This window comes from Cylas formicarius, unplaced genomic scaffold (genome assembly GCF_029955315.1).
Source record: "Cylas formicarius isolate icCylForm1 unplaced genomic scaffold, icCylForm1.1 PGA_scaffold_1__22_contigs__length_36826433, whole genome shotgun sequence".
Classification (NCBI taxonomy): Eukaryota; Metazoa; Arthropoda; class Insecta; order Coleoptera; family Brentidae; genus Cylas; species Cylas formicarius.
The window spans coordinates 5,234,559-5,252,613 of record NW_026844264.1 but is presented as its reverse complement, the minus strand read 5'-3'; the positions used below and the strand labels follow the sequence as shown (position 1 = coordinate 5,252,613).

The 18,055-nt window shown below is 32.1% G+C and overlaps 1 protein-coding gene across 9 annotated transcripts in view; it reads right to left on the bottom strand.

Annotated features, from left to right (window-relative positions):
- LOC132696963 (basement membrane-specific heparan sulfate proteoglycan core protein) overlaps nucleotides 1–18,055 on the bottom strand; it is a 571,468-nt gene that overhangs the window by 98,525 nt on the left and 454,888 nt on the right. For 7 of the 9 annotated variants that reach the window (XM_060662152.1, XM_060662157.1, XM_060662158.1 and 4 more), the window contains one exon: nucleotides 482–700. The exons of the other annotated variants lie outside the window; for them this stretch is intronic. In XM_060662152.1, the coding sequence (XP_060518135.1) occupies nucleotides 482–700 (219 nt within the window). The remainder of the gene's footprint in view (nucleotides 1–481; nucleotides 701–18,055) is intronic. 9 annotated transcript variants of the gene reach the window in all.

The window sequence follows — 18,055 nt, the reverse complement described above, 5'->3', positions numbered from 1 at the left end:
GTTGAGTGTTGATTTAATAGATTTTACAACATCATTACTTAATATCAACTTTTGATTGAGGTATGTAATAACTATTGTTCTTCTTTCTGTTGCGTCTTCTTTCATTTCCTCGTTTGATTGGTAGTCGTCGGTTTTTATCTAGAATTTTTTTTTTTTTTAAGTTTAAACATATTAAAATGAAGCGTAAACCAAAAATCAAAAGTTCCATTTATTGAACAAATATAATATTTCCACAATTGTGATTAAAACCAAAACGGTATACTTTGAAACAGACCATACCTAGTGGGAGCAAGGATAAAAAGAAAAACATATTATAGGAAAAACTCATGATACGCTATTCAACGTTCAACCTAACCAGTAGTTTTTTGTGGTCGGATAACAACTAAAGTAACAAAAATCAGGACCATCTCTCGTATCTAAACAAGTGGTCGACAATAGTAGTGTTGTTATGTTAGACACCCCACTCAGTTGCCATTCGTACCGCACTCTTCCTCGTCCGAACCGTCGCGGCATTCGGGCACGCCGTTGCATTTCAAACTCTCGTGAATACACTGCCCGTCGCGACATTTGAACTCTTCTATCGAGCAGTACTCGCAGTTTTGTTCGTCGGTACCGTCCAGGCAATCGTAAACGCGATCGCACTGTACACCAGTGACGCAAGTACCATCGCGGCATCTCAATTGGTCCGCACCGCATTCTTCTACCAATTAAAAGCGACCTTAGACCCGATAATCGAGGTGCGAAAGTTGTATAGGGTTTGACATGTAGTCTAAGCAAATTACTCCAAACGAGAGAAGAAAAAATTATAAAGGAATTTTTGGTAGTGAACGCCCAGAGGGAACCCCAATACAGATCCGAAAAATTGGCGTTGAAGCTTTGAGTCGTAACAACTTGCACTAGAATTATGTTAGTTACATATTATTAAGTAAAGAGAGTATCTTTCCCATGACTTTGAGAATTCAACAGTTTTGGAAAACTTACAAAACTCGCCAAACTTTTAAAACTTTATACATTTTTTCTTCTAATAGGTATTATGTCGAAATGAGGCAGCTGTGGCAACGCTATTGCTGAACATCTATCGGGTCGCGTTACGTCACAGTGATTGGTGCAGGTGAAAGTGGCTACCGCTAGCTGATTGGCGGAAAAAACAATAACCGTGTGTCAGGAGTACACTTTTAAGTTTCTAACCGTGCCGGGCCATTTAGAAGGCAATCTGAATCGAAGAGCGCTTTGTTTGATATTAAATATAATCGCGCACAAATACCGATATATAAAAACAAACCGCTCCTACCAACATCTAGTTTTTACATCTGGAAGATCCAAAAGAATTGCATATGCACAAACAACACGTTTGCGTTTTATACATACTTAACTAAACATATTCAACTACTTATCATAACTTAACTATAATGCAATACGCCGTATATTTTAGGAATTTTGAAAAGTTTTCAGCTTGGAAGACCCAGGAAAATGAGGAGAAAACTTACCTTACAGGAAGAATATAATCACGAAGTGACTAATAAACGTATGTGAGTGTAAGAGAGTTCTTACAAAGATTGAGAAGATGTAATTATTATTTTGTATTATTACACCTAAAAAACGAGTTGTTCAAATTATTTAATAAATTATTATTTTTATTTTTATTAGAATTATAGTCAGTACTTCAGTCGAGAGTAAATATTTTTTATTAGGTAATGTTATTATTATTAAGTATAAAAAAAAATTTAAGGATCTGGTATTGTAAAAGTGTATGACGCATGATACACTGATAGGCAAATTCTTAAAAAAATTAACTGCAGGAGTTTCGAAAGTGTCGCGAAAAATTCAAAATTAATAATTGATCAGGAAATTTGGTAGAGATGCCTTTGAGGCAAAGCGAGAGATTATTATGCTGCATGTATTTACCAAGAAGATGATTCATTTAGGAAGTATATAGATATTTTAGGATATTTAACCGGTCCAGAAACAATGAAATGCTGAAACAAATTGTATTTGTATCTCCTTCGGCTTGGTCTTCTCTTGCTCTTAAGATTGCCGTGAAGTATTTCTTATAGCACTCAGTACCGTTCTGTCCATTATTCCGCATGCGCATGCGCTAGATTTAAAATCTTGCGTCATTCAGCGACCAACATGGATGCTCACAGATCGTCAATAAGTTTGGATGCGATATTTTTACCGCAGTATTTTCTTTAAATGTAGAGGCATAGGCGAAAAATGATTTCTTTCTCTATGAGAATAATATCTATCAAATTTTACTGTAGTAATCGCTATATAAGGTAATAAGAAAAACTTGCTTGTTGTTATTTCAACTTTCCTAATAGCTCTTTAAATATAAGATAAAGAATCAAATTACAAGCGTTTCACATGAACTTTACTGAATACGAAGTTTAAAAAATGCGCAATATGAACTTAAGGCTACTTCTCAGTATAATCTATGGATAATTTTGCAAAATGTGAATTGATTTCTTACAGTAAGATGATGATATAATAATATTTTTTAAAGTGACATTCTGTTTGGTTCAGCCTATTAAAAGTTTAAAAGTATACGCAATATTGAAATATATGCCGAAATTAAATTTGTTTTTGTTTTGATGAGGAATATTGTCTAAAATTCGGGTATGACCATTTTGCCACTACGCAAGACGATAGTAAATGTTCCCGGTACCTACATATGAATGATCCCGGAAGTTAGATTGTGACACTGCAGTAACGCTTGTTTATTGTTTATTGGACTCTCTCCTGAAGATTGAAAATATTATAATTTTGTTGATACAAGATGTCCCAAAAGTGTCCCCCCCCAACCCGTATTTTAACATTTTTGGAATCCTTGGTTAAAAGAAAGGTCAGTTTCTTTAGAAATACCTATTCTAATTTTGCATGGTTTAGGCAAAAATCCAGGTTATGTGTTTTTTTTTCATATTTTGCTTGCCCCATAAAAAAATGCGTTTTGACGCCACTGATCCAGGTATTGCAACGAAAATTTAAATACAGACTAAGGAGATGATGCACTACTCAATCAGTTTGACAGATGCGCCTCAGCTCAAATGGAACACCCTATATTTTTATTCAGATATCAATTCTAGGACAAAAACAAGATAAGTTTGTAATTTATCTTATATTTAAATTTTACTTAGTCTTTGAGATATTCGAGGTTTAAGATAACACATTAGGTCACTTGTTGGCAATATTAGGTACTTGCAGATTTTGAGAAAAATCGACTCTATACTACAAACACAGATTTAATAAAAATTCAGAATTCATATTTAAAGAAACATTTAATAGTTAATTATCTCGCTTGATTGAAAATACCTAATAACAGAAATAAATAATTAAAATTTATAGGTTAACCAAAAAACTATAACTTATTTAAAATACAAATCAAATATACACTAACAAAAAACTATGCACTTTTTCAATAAAAATATGATAAACAACAAAAACAAACAGAATTGTCAACTAATGCGTCAAAAAAAATTGTGATGTCATAGCCAACTACATTTTCAAATATTTTGATAATTCTTTATTGTTTTAATGTCTGATGAAATGAGCATTTTAAGAGGGACATTTTTAATTAAACTTTATAGACCGAACTAGTTAACTTTTTTTTATTTATTTATTTATTCAAATTTGTTACTTTGGTTAGTTAGCCTATATACTTTAATTACTTATTTTTGTTAGTTGGTATTTTCAATAATAGATAATTAACCATTAAATCTTTCTTTAAATATGAATTCTGAAGTTTTAATTAATCTGTATTGTTAACAATAGATTTTATTTTTATATCTGGAGTATTATATCTTTAGAAGAAGTAGTATCATGTCTTTGCTATTTAAAAAATACCTAATATTGCCAACAAGTGACCTAATGTGGGCAGCTTTAAATTCAACGGGTGTTATTTTAAACCTCGAATATCTTAAAGAGTAAGAAAAAATTAAATATTACAAACTTATTTTTTATCCTAGAATTGATATCGGCATAAAAATATATTTAATATTTTGTTAATTGAATTCGCCAAAACGGCACCACCTATTTGGGACACCCTGTATAAGCTGAGGAGCATCTGTCAAACTGACTGAGTAGTTAATCCGTAGTCTGTGGTTAAATTTTTTTGCAATACCTGGATCACAACATGAGGCAAAAATAAAAAAAAACACATCCTCAATTTCTGCCTAAACTATGCCAAATTCGAATAGGAATTTCTAATTTTAACCAAGGATTCCAAAAATGTCAAAAATATATATATATATATATATATATATATATATATATATATATATATATATATATATATATATATATATATATATATATATATATATATATATATATATATATATATATATAGATATATATATATATATATATATATATATATATATATTTCTAGTTTGTGAGTTCTTGGATTATTTTGATTTTATATATTCTTAAGAAATGGTTCTTGGGTTTTTTTGGTCCTTTTTTAGTGAAATTAAAATAAGTTTCCGTTACCTGTGAAACATTTTATTTTTTGTGACGTTTCGGCCTTCAAGACCTTCTTCAGACATTTAATTTTAACCTTAAGCCAAAAATCAAATCAAAAATCAAAATAGTGAAAAGTTGATTTTTGGCTTAAGGTTAAAATTAAATGTCTGAAGAAGGTCTTGAAGGCCGAAACGTCACAAAAAATAAAATGTTTCACAGGTAACGGAAACTTATTTTAATTTCACTAAAAAAGGACCAAAAAAACCCTAGAACCATTTCTTAAGTATATATATATATATATATATATATATATATATATATATATATATATATATATATATATATATATATATATATATATATATATATATATATATATATATATATATATATATATATATATATATATATATATATATATATATATATATATATATATATATATGCTCGCGCTCCGAAAACACTTCGAGTGTTCGAAGTGTTTTCGGAGCGCGAGCATTGAAGATGCCAAATGAGATTTTGGCGAAACGGATGCGGGATTTGCAGGATTCCAGTCGGAGTTCAACGAGCGAACGGATGATATCCCGGAATATAGTGTCATCACATCTTTCCATCCGTGAATCAATACGTGAGAATATATATATATATATATATATATATATATATATATATATATATATATATATATATATATATATATATATATATATATATATATATATATATATATATATATATATATATATATATATATAGGGTGTTCCATTTAAAATAACAAAGTTGATGTCGGAGGGGACACTTTTGGGATACCCTGTATCAACAAAATTATAATATAATAAACCTTCATGAGAGTCCAAGAAACTTTTGTACGAAACTTTTTTTGGTATCTCCTAGGGGTTTCCAGATCGTATAGTGGGTAGTTTTATTTAGCCACGGTGTACATGGAACATTCAATGGATATTTATCTATGTGTATATTACTGGAATGTGCAATAATCTTTTGTTTTAATCTTTTGATAGTTTCTCTGAAACAGGAGAACTGAGAAGACACGCAACAACGTAACAGTTTGACGGGATTTAAATAGTGGGTTGATTTTTACAAACATCTCTCTTGCGTTTTCACTACTATTTTCATTTTTCATTTAGAATGGTCCCCAAATAATTGGACTGTTTCACTCGCTCTACGCAAACTTGATTGATAAAAAGTTTGGAACCACGATTATAATCTTTACTTAGTATCAGTAATTCAGTTTTCTTTAAGTTCACGTCCGACCCCAAAGGTGTTGCGATGGCATCATCTTATATTGTTCAGTTTCTTCTCATTTATGGCAATTCCTTCTGCATTGTGCTCCTCGAAATATTTATTCGGAGCTTGCGCTTCTTCTATCTTTCTATCACCGATTTGCTTTGAATCGCCCCCTTATTTTATTAATTCCATTTTATATTTGAAGGCACGTGTACTCGGATAATATCAACGCCATTTAACGGCAAATGGTCCTAGTTTCGACAAAGTTTCAGGAACTAAATTTAAAAGCTTTTATCCTTCGCGAGCGATTTTATCTCGTCAAATTATTGACTTAGCGAACTGCATTAACGACTTAATTCCATACCGCCGTTTGTACAGAGTGAATCGGGCAGATGACCTATTACCACCATGTATATTATACAGGATAAGTAGAAATAAAAGGGTCAACGCAATAATGATAGACTCTGAAGAGTGTCCCAAAATTAACGCAAGTTCTGAATTGAAGAAAACACAGTCTGTTTCTTTAAATTGTTATTTTTTTATTGAATCATAAAGTATACACGATAGGGTTATGTATGGAATACCATATCGGCAAACAACCTCTACGGTTTTGCTGGCACACTTCAGCTAACCGCATTAAAAGGAATCCGATGGTGTCAAATCCTACGATTTAGGCAGTCAATTCTCGTCACGAAAATGAAAGAGTATACTACCAGTAATTGAATGTTTTTACTGACTGTATGGCATGTGGCACCATCCTATTGAAACCATATGTCATCCACATAAATATTAGAAAGAACCAGTAACATTCACTGCTTGACAAGTTCCATTTTCGAAAAAGTATGGTCCAATGATGTCTCCAGCTCAAAATCAGTACCAAACACGTGACACTTAGAGGATGCATTTACTTTTCGATAATCACTTGTGGGTCTTCTGAAACCCAAAAAGCAATTTTCACGATTTACAAAATTTGCATCGCTAGAAATGATTTTATTCGAAAAATCGCGCTGTGTATGGTCACTAGGCTGCAGTTCTTGTGTCAATTGTCAACTTTGTAAGCATGGGCAGATGTGCTGTAGAGGTTTTCTTGAAATTCGCAAAACTTGTCCACAACGCGGAATTTATGTTTCTGAACGCAAATACTCTCACGAACTGCTTCCGTATCGACATTTGAACGGCTTGTTTTTGGATGACCAGTGTGTTTAGCATCACCGTTTGATCCATTCTACCACAAGTTACTATCTTCATAGTTGACGAAGTTAAATCACTATTCCGAACATATTTTATAAAATTTTTCAACCTGTGTGTCGCCTTGCGTTAATCTTGTGACACCATTTAGAAATTCAAAAATGCAGGTGGTTAAAAAAACATTTTCATTTATGAATCACGCAGTTTTTAGGTGGAAACCTGGTATTTATGATTATCCTGTTAAGATACAATTTTCATATAAACGAAAAAAAGGGAGTGTCCCCACTTTACTGTTATACCATCCCCCTCCCCCAATTTTCTCGATATAATTAATACTTTGCATCATTTTTTGTTTTTGAATTTTTGAATTGTAGTTTTTAAGATATTGTGGTGGCGAATTAAATAAATCGGTCCTATCTTTGAAAGTAGTTAAGATTTCGGGCGAAGAAACGGAAAAAAAAATTGGACATTTTTGTTAGTGTTCGAAGTGTTTTCGGAGCGCGAGCATTGAAGATGCCAAGTGAGATTTTGGCGAAACGTCTGCGGGATTCCAGTCGGATGCAGGATTTGCAGGATTCCAGTCGGATGCAGGATTCCAGTCGGAGTTCAACGAGCGAACGGATGATATCCCGGAGAATAGTGTCATCATATATATATATATATATATATATATATATATATATATATATATATATATATATATATATATATATATATATATATATATATATATATATATATATATATATATATATATATATATATATATATATATATATATATATATATATATATATATATATATATATATATATATATATATATATATATATATATATTGCTAAAGGAACGAATGTCACCATTCAATAATGGTAGGTGTCCTGAAGATATTCCCAAAAATGGCGACATTACTTTGTTTTCAATTCCTTTAGTAATAGTATTGGTTAGGAATGCGAAATCTAGAAATCTAAATGAGATGTTCAAGAGTATTTGTTTGACTATCTTGTGTTGCAATAAAAGTCATTTATTTGCATTTATTCTGAAGTTATTGACATCTATTTCCGAAAAATTTTTTCTTTCCTTTAAGTGGTAGAGCTAATTTTAACATGACTCATATGACGTTTTTCAAATAACTCTAATAATTGTATATGAGATGATCACCATCCTCAATCTATTGGCGAAACATATAATGACTATTAGTGCCAAACACATTTTTTAAAATTTTAATTGACAACAACGAAATTCTTTTGATTATAAAAATTGAGTATTTCATACATTTTTCATTGCGTCGACAATGAAATGACGATTTCACGTCAATTTTGCTTCATTATTGCTTTTTATGATAAGTCAAACAATGTCAATATCAATCAAATCTCAGAAACTTCAATTCCCAAAAATACGTAAGAAGGAAAAAATTATACTATATTAGTGAAATTATATTATATTTGTAACGAAATGAGTACCAAGACCATAGACGTACATCGATGATTTTGTTTTTCAACACGTCCTTTCTTTTTTGCTAGTCTGCGGTTTTTATTTACGAAATTTATAAAAAAATTGTAACCTAACGGGACAGTAATATGTACCAAGTTTCAGGGGAATATGTGAAAAACTGCTAGATTTATAAACAAAAATGGTATTTCTAAATAAACCTGGCTCGAAAATAGAAAACGGCAACCTATTGACTTCAGCTGGGCTGTATAATACATATAATGCATTTTCCCCACTCCCAGAGCAATACACTTGAGTATTAAATCACAATGTTTTAAAGTACGTAGCCTAATATTTACTTCTGAATACCTATGCAAAGTCAAGTTTATTATTAACTATTCCCCATTTAAGAAAAGTTGCTGAAAAAAAGCACAATTTGCGGAAATTTGCTATGAGGTTTTAGTAGCGGAAGGCGTGTGATGATGTTGATCTTGAAACTAGGCATGGGGTGTACAAGTAGAGAAGCTGATTGATGCTAATATACTGCAAAAGCTTTTATGCACACCGATTAAAATTTAGCAACAGGTACGACACTATTCAGTTGGTTTAAAAGGCGAGACACTGGTCCATCGATTTTTTACAAGAAAATTGCTCTAAAATACAGGAGTCAGGAAATTCCAAATATTTTTCGCAGTTTGATAAAATTGGCCAACCTTTTAAATTAGCCCATTAAAAACGTATTCAAATCTTTTTAAAACAAGGTTATTCGAAATTTTGATTTTTAAACTGAAATTCCCGAAGAAATAAAAGTTTTTTTTAATATTCAATCACCCTATAGAATCTCGTCCTCTGTCATATATATTTTTTTAAGTTCCTGCAGTAAATACCGCAAGTAGTCAAAATATTTTGTTATTAAACTCTATATTTTATGGAATAAAAAAACGTTCAACGAATGTGTAGACAGGGTATCGCTTTACAGGGTGTTTCAAAATTCAATACAAAATTTTAAGTGCATATTTGATTAAACAAAATAAAACAAAATGCAATTGAAATAAAACAATTTTATTTTAATGACTCCCAGAGAGCGGTCTGATTGATATTTATAGGTGTAGTACCCCACTGATATTTTGGAGATTTAATAACATTACCAGACCAAGTAATTAGCTATTAAAAATTTGTCATTTAACTTTTTTCGCATTTAACCTCTTTTTTTAAATATTGAATGTCGGCATTTTCGTGTATGTACTTGGACCAAAACAAATAATAATTTCTAAAATTAAAAGAGCAATATATAAACATAGATGATTATAAAAGAACATTCTCAGTTTTAAAAAAATCGTTTTTGAAGTTTTTAAATAACCAATAAAAAATGGAAGGGACAAAAATAGTTTGATTTCTGATTGATATATTGATATTAATATAAAAAAAATTAAATCCTTAAAAAATAAGTAGCGTACCGTGATTTTACCATATCCATATAAATATATATACAATACAACATAAATATCAATTAGATGAACCTATAGGACGCCACTGAAATGATTAATTTTATTTTAATTATAGAAAATGAAGACCCTTAGCACGGAAAATTGGCGTGGTAAATTTTAGTTAGTTGAAAGGATTTTGAATAGTTGATATAACTTTTTCTAAAAACTTTGACACCCTGCAGTTAAGACGCGTGCTTATATGATGAACAAAACAGACTTTTTCTGGGCTGATAAATTATGACCTCAAACCCTTTTCTAAAGGAAAAGAACTTTCAAAACTGTTTTGCTTTCGACATAAAATCAGGTTAAAGTAAAACGTATTTAGCTATTGTTGTAAATAAGTGATAGTGTGATAAGGAATTGGAGATCGTCTCCAAGGCCTGGACTATTAAGCAGTGTACAGAAAATAGAGAATCGAGAAAGCAATTTTTGTTTGCAAATTTCGAAGACCGTTTTCCACAATATCGTACATATCGTCGCCTTTACAGGGACACCCTATATAAATATTTGTTCATATGTAGTATTATATTTTTTTTTACATATAATTATTGTACACTGTAAAATTTTTTAGTTTCTAAAATCCAGAGTGGCTTTGGAAATTTGAAGTTTTGGAGCACTCCGCGTATCTCTATATAGATTTTTACATGTAAAAACTTTTTTTAATATAACACCCTATATCTTAGAGGTCAATGGGATTCCGCTTAGTATAAGAGTACGGTATTATTTGTATAAATAACCTCAGCTAATTATTTTAATTTATAAAGCTAAAAAAACTGTTCAAAACGTCGACCATTTTCTTTAACGCACAACCTACACACATTTTCAATCCTCTAAAAAGCTTTCAGAATAACAAGAGATTGCACTCGCAAACTTTCAATTTCCTAAGGCCTACTGCAAAAAACTTCATGAAAATTAAAAAAAAAAACACATTTTTGTGAGATTAGTTACACAAACCACCCCATATTGGTATCCACTTTTACGAAGCTCATACTAAGCGGAATCAAATTGGTCTATAAGGTATACTGTGTTCCGTTCGAAAAAAACAAACTTTCTTTTTTTTTTTGAAAAAGACGAAACCATATATACAATTCATGTCATAGGAAACACGAGATACGAGGGGTGCTCCAAAACTTCAAATTTCTAAATACTCCCTGCATTTTAGCAACTAAGCAAATCATGAAAATTTTGTAACGTCACCTTTCGTTTCACGAAAAAAGGACCAAAGGTTTTAGTTAGTTAGTTTAGTTAGTTAGAAAACGCAAGGCTCTATCTTCACCAATAACAGACATACATATGTACATACAATGTACATCCGCAGCTGACGTTCACTTCCATTTTGAAAATTGCTCAATGAACAACAGGAAAACATTTTAGAATTATTACCAGTGGTCATCAAAAATGCAAGCCGACTCCCGGACTATCCGGAATTTGGCTTAACCCGTTGTTCCGGTGGGGTTAAGCCCCATATCGACAGGTGCCTTCGGCTCGATACCTACCGCTAGTGTTTTCGTCACAATTAAGCTCGTCGGATTTGTCTGGACAATCGGGTACACTGTCGCATCGGTACACCAAGTCCACGCAAAAGCCGTCGCTGCAGATGAACTCGTTAGCGGAACATTCGCCGTAATACGAATCTGTGCGGAAAAACGGAAAAAAAGCGTGCTTGTTAAGCGGGCACTAGTATGGTGAAGCGTTAATATGGCGTAGAGTCGATAAATGGGTTTGATTTAGTCCCGTAGACGGACAACTGATAAAAGCAAAAAGCGCCCTACCTTACTACTAAAAAAGTATACCACAGCACTACCAACTAGTCATAAGTAATAACATACAAGGGCTTGTCATTTTATTATAAGGAAAATTTAAGTTATATCAATGAATTTCAAATGTTGTGGAGTAATAAAACCACTTAAGTACGGCAACATTATAGTTGAGTAATAAACGTATATAAATACTACGCTAATCTTCAGTAGTAGTAAAACAGCACACTGTACATTCCAATGTAAACAAGTTGTAATAGTTCCCCTCATTAGTGAATGAAAAAATCATTTATAATCCTAGTTTTACAATACAGAGCTTAACTGAAATTGGTTTGCATTCTACTCTCTACCAGCTAATATACTGTTTGAGGGAGGCGGAGTTAAAGCAGGGACACGATTAACCTAGTTGATATTTTCCGTTCTATTTCTCCAATATATGGAATGCTGTGAACTCTGGTGTCTCAAATGGAATTTGGTCTTTGATGATTACATTTTGATGCGTGGCCAGTAAACTTGTCAATATAAAGAAGGAAAAAAGTGGCGTTGCTTTCGGATTCGTTTTCCATGGGAAGTTTTGTCGAAGTGTATTTTTATTATGTCCAATATGGAAAACACTTGAAAGAAGGGTAGATGTCAGATGTTTTAATTCAAATTTAGATCGTATTTTCTATTAATTAGAATATTTATCAATGAGAGATTATTATTAGTTTATAATTAAATGGTAAAACGTAGGCTGATTGTATACATTTTAAATGGTTAAGAGAATCTCTGAGGGATTCTTGACCATGAGACCAAGAAACGTCATTATCAACATAGTAGGAAGTGGAAGGCTTTGTTTTCAAAAGCTGTCAACTATTTGGGCCGGCTGGCGATAATGGAGAACCCATAGCTCTTCCTGATATTTGTTAAGAAATTTGGCAATTACAAGAAAAATATACAAATATACAAAATATACGATTCAAAGAAAAGTTCACTATTTCTATTTTGAAGAGGAGAGCATGGACAAGTCGAAAACCTCGAAGGCGGAGACTAAAATATTTGAAAAAAAAAAACAAGAAATGCTACATGGAGCAGGAGAATATTTTAGTACCAAAAATACCAAAAAAGGCTGGTCGCTTCAGCGAGCTGCTGATAAAAGAGGGTTTATTGAACGGGAGATTATCACGAGGACATGAATGTCGAGGCTCCCGAAGATTTACTTTCTTCTATTTATGACCATTATTATTATTGAATGGATAAAACTGGGCAAACTTCTTAAATTGACCTAAAGCCAAGTGATTTTGACAAAAAAGGTCAAATTCACCTTTCTACCATATTCTTTTGCATGTGTAACAAGGTTTTATTACTCCGTTCCATTTACAAATGGAAAATATACACTAAATATATGATAAGCATCCGTAACGAACTAAATATCATGAAATAATTTTGATGTGAAGCTCAGTTAACGCATCAATTGAAAAAACAACGTCAGCCGTGACAAAAGTTAGGTTATAGTCAAATCCAGTCATATCATGCGTGTCCAAAGGTCACTAAACACAAAAACTAAAATATTGTGCCTTCACAATAATACCCGAAGAAGGGAAAATAGTTTTATTACTTTACGTAGTATGGTGATAACCACATAATGTTACTTACAAAAATTTTATCGATAACAAAGATGTAATTTTTTTTTATTGATTACTTCGTCAGCTTAATTAATAACTTCAATATTTATTCCTGTTAGTAATAATATTAAACATGTTCAATTTATTTTAGCAACTATCCAAAATCAATGGTATTAGTTTGGAAAATCAATTCAAGACCTAAAAAGTAAATGAAAATTTTCGAAACTAACTTCCGGAAGCAGTAGCGGAAACAATGGAAGTCAGCTTAGGTACCGTACTGGAAATTATTTATAAAAAAAATAGTATTTAATGTTCTAGACAGGAAATTTAAAAACTCCCATCGTCACTTTTAAAATCTGTTAAGGTTTTCTAATTTATTATTATTATTATTTATTATTATTTAATTTATCTTTATTCTATTGCGCTAAGCATTGAATGACGGCAGTCGCAGAACCTCATCGCCATGTTCACGCAATACTTTCTCCACTGCCTATATTTTTGGTTATTTAACGAATTTTGCTATTGAAAAGAGACTCCGGTTTCAGCATTTCAGATATTCGGCAAACGATTTTCATTCTGTTTTTCAAGCTGCTTAAAAATATAATTTTTCTGCATAGGCAAAGCAGGTATTTGGTATCAATTTCTTTTATGCAATTTTTCTAAAATTTCAAGGTGCGTATTATCCTACAGCTTATACTGCATCTCGCATTTGGATCTCCATATCACTCTGTTTCGCCGCTCTTACTCCTTAATACTCCTTCCTTCGACATATATTGGTATATTCTATCTACAGCTCCTCTTCTTTTCATTATCTTTCTTAGAGTTTCCTTGTTCCAATATAAAACTTCCTAAATACTTGTATTCTCTGCACCTTTTAATTTCGCGTATGTGTAGTTCAGTATGTTCAGTTTGTCCTTCTCCCACTTTTAGTTATTCGGTTTTTGTAAGGTTGATATTAAGTTTTTATTTTTTGTATTCTTTCTCCAGTTCCCTAAGCAGATAAGTAAGTATCCTCCTCACAACCTTCAATGATAACGTGATCGCCTGCGATAATTAAGGTGGAAGGTAGTGGTTGTCGATCTCTATTCCCATAGCTCCACTTCTTCTCCAGTGTAACAAAGTGCACCGTTGTCTAAGTCCCTTTGATGTTCTTAAAGATTTCGATAGGAAAGTCTCCACATATTCCAGATTGTATTTATAATTGCTTTAGTCATACCTGTCTCAAGTAAAATTCCAAATAATTATTTTAAAGCCAAAAGACTTTTTCCAAATCTATAAATGTCAGATTTGTGGCCAGATATATTTTGTTGTCAGCATAAAAAATAATGAGCGACATCCCATTTTCCTCTTGACAGTTGCCACGTCCACTCCAATGTGGCTGTTATACCGAAAACTTCAAACGATTCAAGTCTAATATCCAAAAAAATACGTTTTTTTAGAGATTTTTCAAAACTCGAAGAGTGACATTAATGACGTGCTGAACCTCCATTTTGACATCTTGCCTCAAATCTTCGGTCTTTGACTTTCCTTGCTTACACTTTTGAGTCTTCTTCTGATTCCGCTTTCGCTATTGGATATTCGTTTGTAATTTTTCAGTTTCTTCCATTTTCAAAACGGTTAGTAACGTCAAAATTTGTAGTTGGTAAATCCTAAGACCAGCATAATAAGACAGGTTTTGACTATAGAAGAAGGCACTATTAATAATTTATCATAGCGGAGGGCAGATAAGCTTACTAAAAAGGTAATGTTGTATTTAAAACGGTCTAGAAAGCCGTCGAACAGTTCAGTGAATGCCGTGATCCACCCACGCGACTTGTAATTAAGTATAGACAAACCCTTGATCTTTACTAATTGGGTCATGCCAGAGCGAGGATTAGAAGCGACAGGTTCGATTATAAATTTTTCAGTATTTTTAGAAACTTTTCATGTCTACCTAAGGATACAGTAATTTTAATTTCTAATATAATTTTGGGCTCCTCATCTTGTGGGAATTGAAAATTGCGAAAATCTTAGAATTACGATGAGACGTATTTTGTTAATTTCCCGATAAAATGCATTACAAATTTTTTTTACCTCAAGTACTATTTAATGTCCCAAAAATCAACAATGTTGATTCTAAATTCTTTGACATTCAGGAGCAACACAATCTGGGAATAATATTCAGGAATGTAAAAAATAAGTTTCACATCGAACAACTTGGGTTCCGAGTATCTACCCAACTAACATTTTTTGCAGTTTGAGGTTTACAACAGTTGTTAGAGTTTCATAAGAAATCATTGGTGTTACAACATATATATACTAAAAGACTGCAAGTTTTATAATATTGCATACTTTATCCTTCGAAGTTTTACAGCTTACTCTGAAAAAACATTTGCAAATCTTAAAGCATCCAATAAATATTTTGCAGATACTCCAAAGTATAAATCATTAGCACAGTAAAAAACTATTACATGTAGATTTTTTTTTCAAAGAAACTTCCACTATTTAAAAATCAACCTGTTGGCTTCTTCACCTTCAAACAGCTTCAGTTAAGCTCTGAAGAAACCAACAGGATGATGAGTCAGCAAGTTGGATTCATTAAGAACCGACGCAGGAGAAATCCAGAATACTTGCAAATAGTATTTCACGTAGATTCTGGCATTTGGGTCCCGAATCAATTTGATTCCATTTTAACGGTTTAAAGGACCCAAGCAACAGCTTCTTCGATTAAAAGACGGTAGTTGCTCTCCCAACTTCTATAGTTTGAACAATTTTAAAAGGCATGTTTATCAATAAATAAAGAACTGAAAAGTAAGGTGACATTTTAAATTTGCGCACGACCAATTATTTTTCTATTTTTTTTTTTTAGCTCAATAGAGGTTACAAAGTTTTTCCGTCTTAGGTTTTATTGCTAGAGCAGTAGTGCTTGAGGACACTTACGTAGAACCTGGTGAATAAAAAAGGAAGGAGCATTTTAAGCAATATTTCCAAAACTTGAAGATGTATTTGTAAATTTTCGATTGGTGTAAAAGCCTATGGAGGACACGTTTCTTAAAAGCTCAGGAGAGCTTATGATGAACAAAACTTCTACAGACATCTCTTAGTTTTATCTCGGTTGAATTACTGCCGTACATTGTTTGGCCCTTACTTTGAGTTATTGGAAAAAAGACGTGTACAAAAACTTCAAAGCTATGGCCAAGGTTAATTTTTGAAGTACGAGGTCATCCCCATATTTCTAATTACTTTAACTCACTTATGGCAACTACATTATTGTACCATTATTAAAAAGGGGTGCCCTCCTTCCTATCTATTTAACAAAGTTTCATTTAGAATGAGAGTTCATTGCCGTAGCACACAAAAGATCTTACTTTATAATATTGCCAATTTAATTAACTGACTGAATTTGTCAAGTTTTGACGACATCTGCTGCGTATTCAAGCATAGACTAAAACTGATTTTCTACTGCATCAGTAATTCTGGATTTCCTCCTATCCATCTATATCAGTATATTCAGCCTCTTTTGTCCAATATTGAACATTGGCCTCTCCTAATTGTCTTGTCGATCCCTAGCCATGTCAGACGCGCTTAATAGCATGTACCCACCGCATCTCTCACCATGGTCTCCATTATATGATCGCCATTTTAGCTTAGACATCTCTGGTTTTAGTTGTTTCTCTAGTCCATGTGTATATTCTTTTATCGTTTGATTTTATGCCTAGCATATAAACCTTTCCACGGCTCGTTGTGTTTTCTATATTTTGCATAGATTATCTTTTGTAAACGTCCAAACTGGTACTCCATATGCGAGTACTGGGTACACATTAGTTAAAAACTCTGGTCTTCAGGTATTGTGGAAATTTTTTGTTCTTTAGGATAAAACTCTGCAAATCTCTATCTCGTTTTGATTTCTGCTGTTTGATTCTCTTTATCCATTTTAATCTGTTGTCCAGATATATGTAATCTTCGACTTATTCTATTCTCTTGTGCATTTGTCATGGTTTTGGTGTTATTGTCATTCATTGTGAGTCTCGTTGTTGTTGTTTGCTGGAAGTACTCCAACACCAGCGTGTCACCCACCAGTTTTTGTCAGCAAATTTCGATTTTTAAATATGTCTTCCAATGCCATATTGAAAAGCCTAACTCTTCTATTGGTATTTGTTTTTTTCCTTCGTATATTTTAGTGTTAGTTGTTGCTCTATTGTATATGTCTGATTTGTTGACCCTTTCAGGAAGTGCTTGCATTGTTAGTCTATTCGTTAATATTTTTGAAGCAATTTATATATGACGTCTGTTTTTTTTCTTTTTTATATAGATGTATGTTGACAGTGCCCAGTCGCTTGGTATTATTTTCTCTTGTAACATTTGGTTAAATGGAGGGTATTGATGACTAATTTTTTCAGCATTTACACAGCCCAAGTCTTTTAAAGATTTCTTTATTTCTGATATACTGATTTTAGGTTAGAGTGCTTCGAGTTCACGTTTTCTTCTTCATTTTTCAATTGTTTACTTCTTCTTCTGGGAATCCTGTTTTGCGCGATATAGTTCAGTACAAAATTCTTCAATTATTTTAAAAATATCCTTAGTGTTTCTCTCTATTCCGTCTTGGTCTTTAATTTTATTAATTTCGTTTCTTCCTAGATTGTGTTTCAGACATTTTATGTTTTTATTTTTCTCAATTTACTCTGGATTTTTATGGTTTTTTCATTCATTTGCCTTTTAATAGTTTTATTAATCTCGGTGTACCCAATTGATTGTCAACTTCCTTTCTCATTAAGTTTTCTTTTTTATTGGATTTATTTTTTATATCTTCTAGCTACTTCTGTTGCCACCTTTTTTAATGTCTTTGTTACAGTGTTGCTTATTTCGTTTATATCTCTGTTAAAGGGAGGTCTAGATTTTGGGT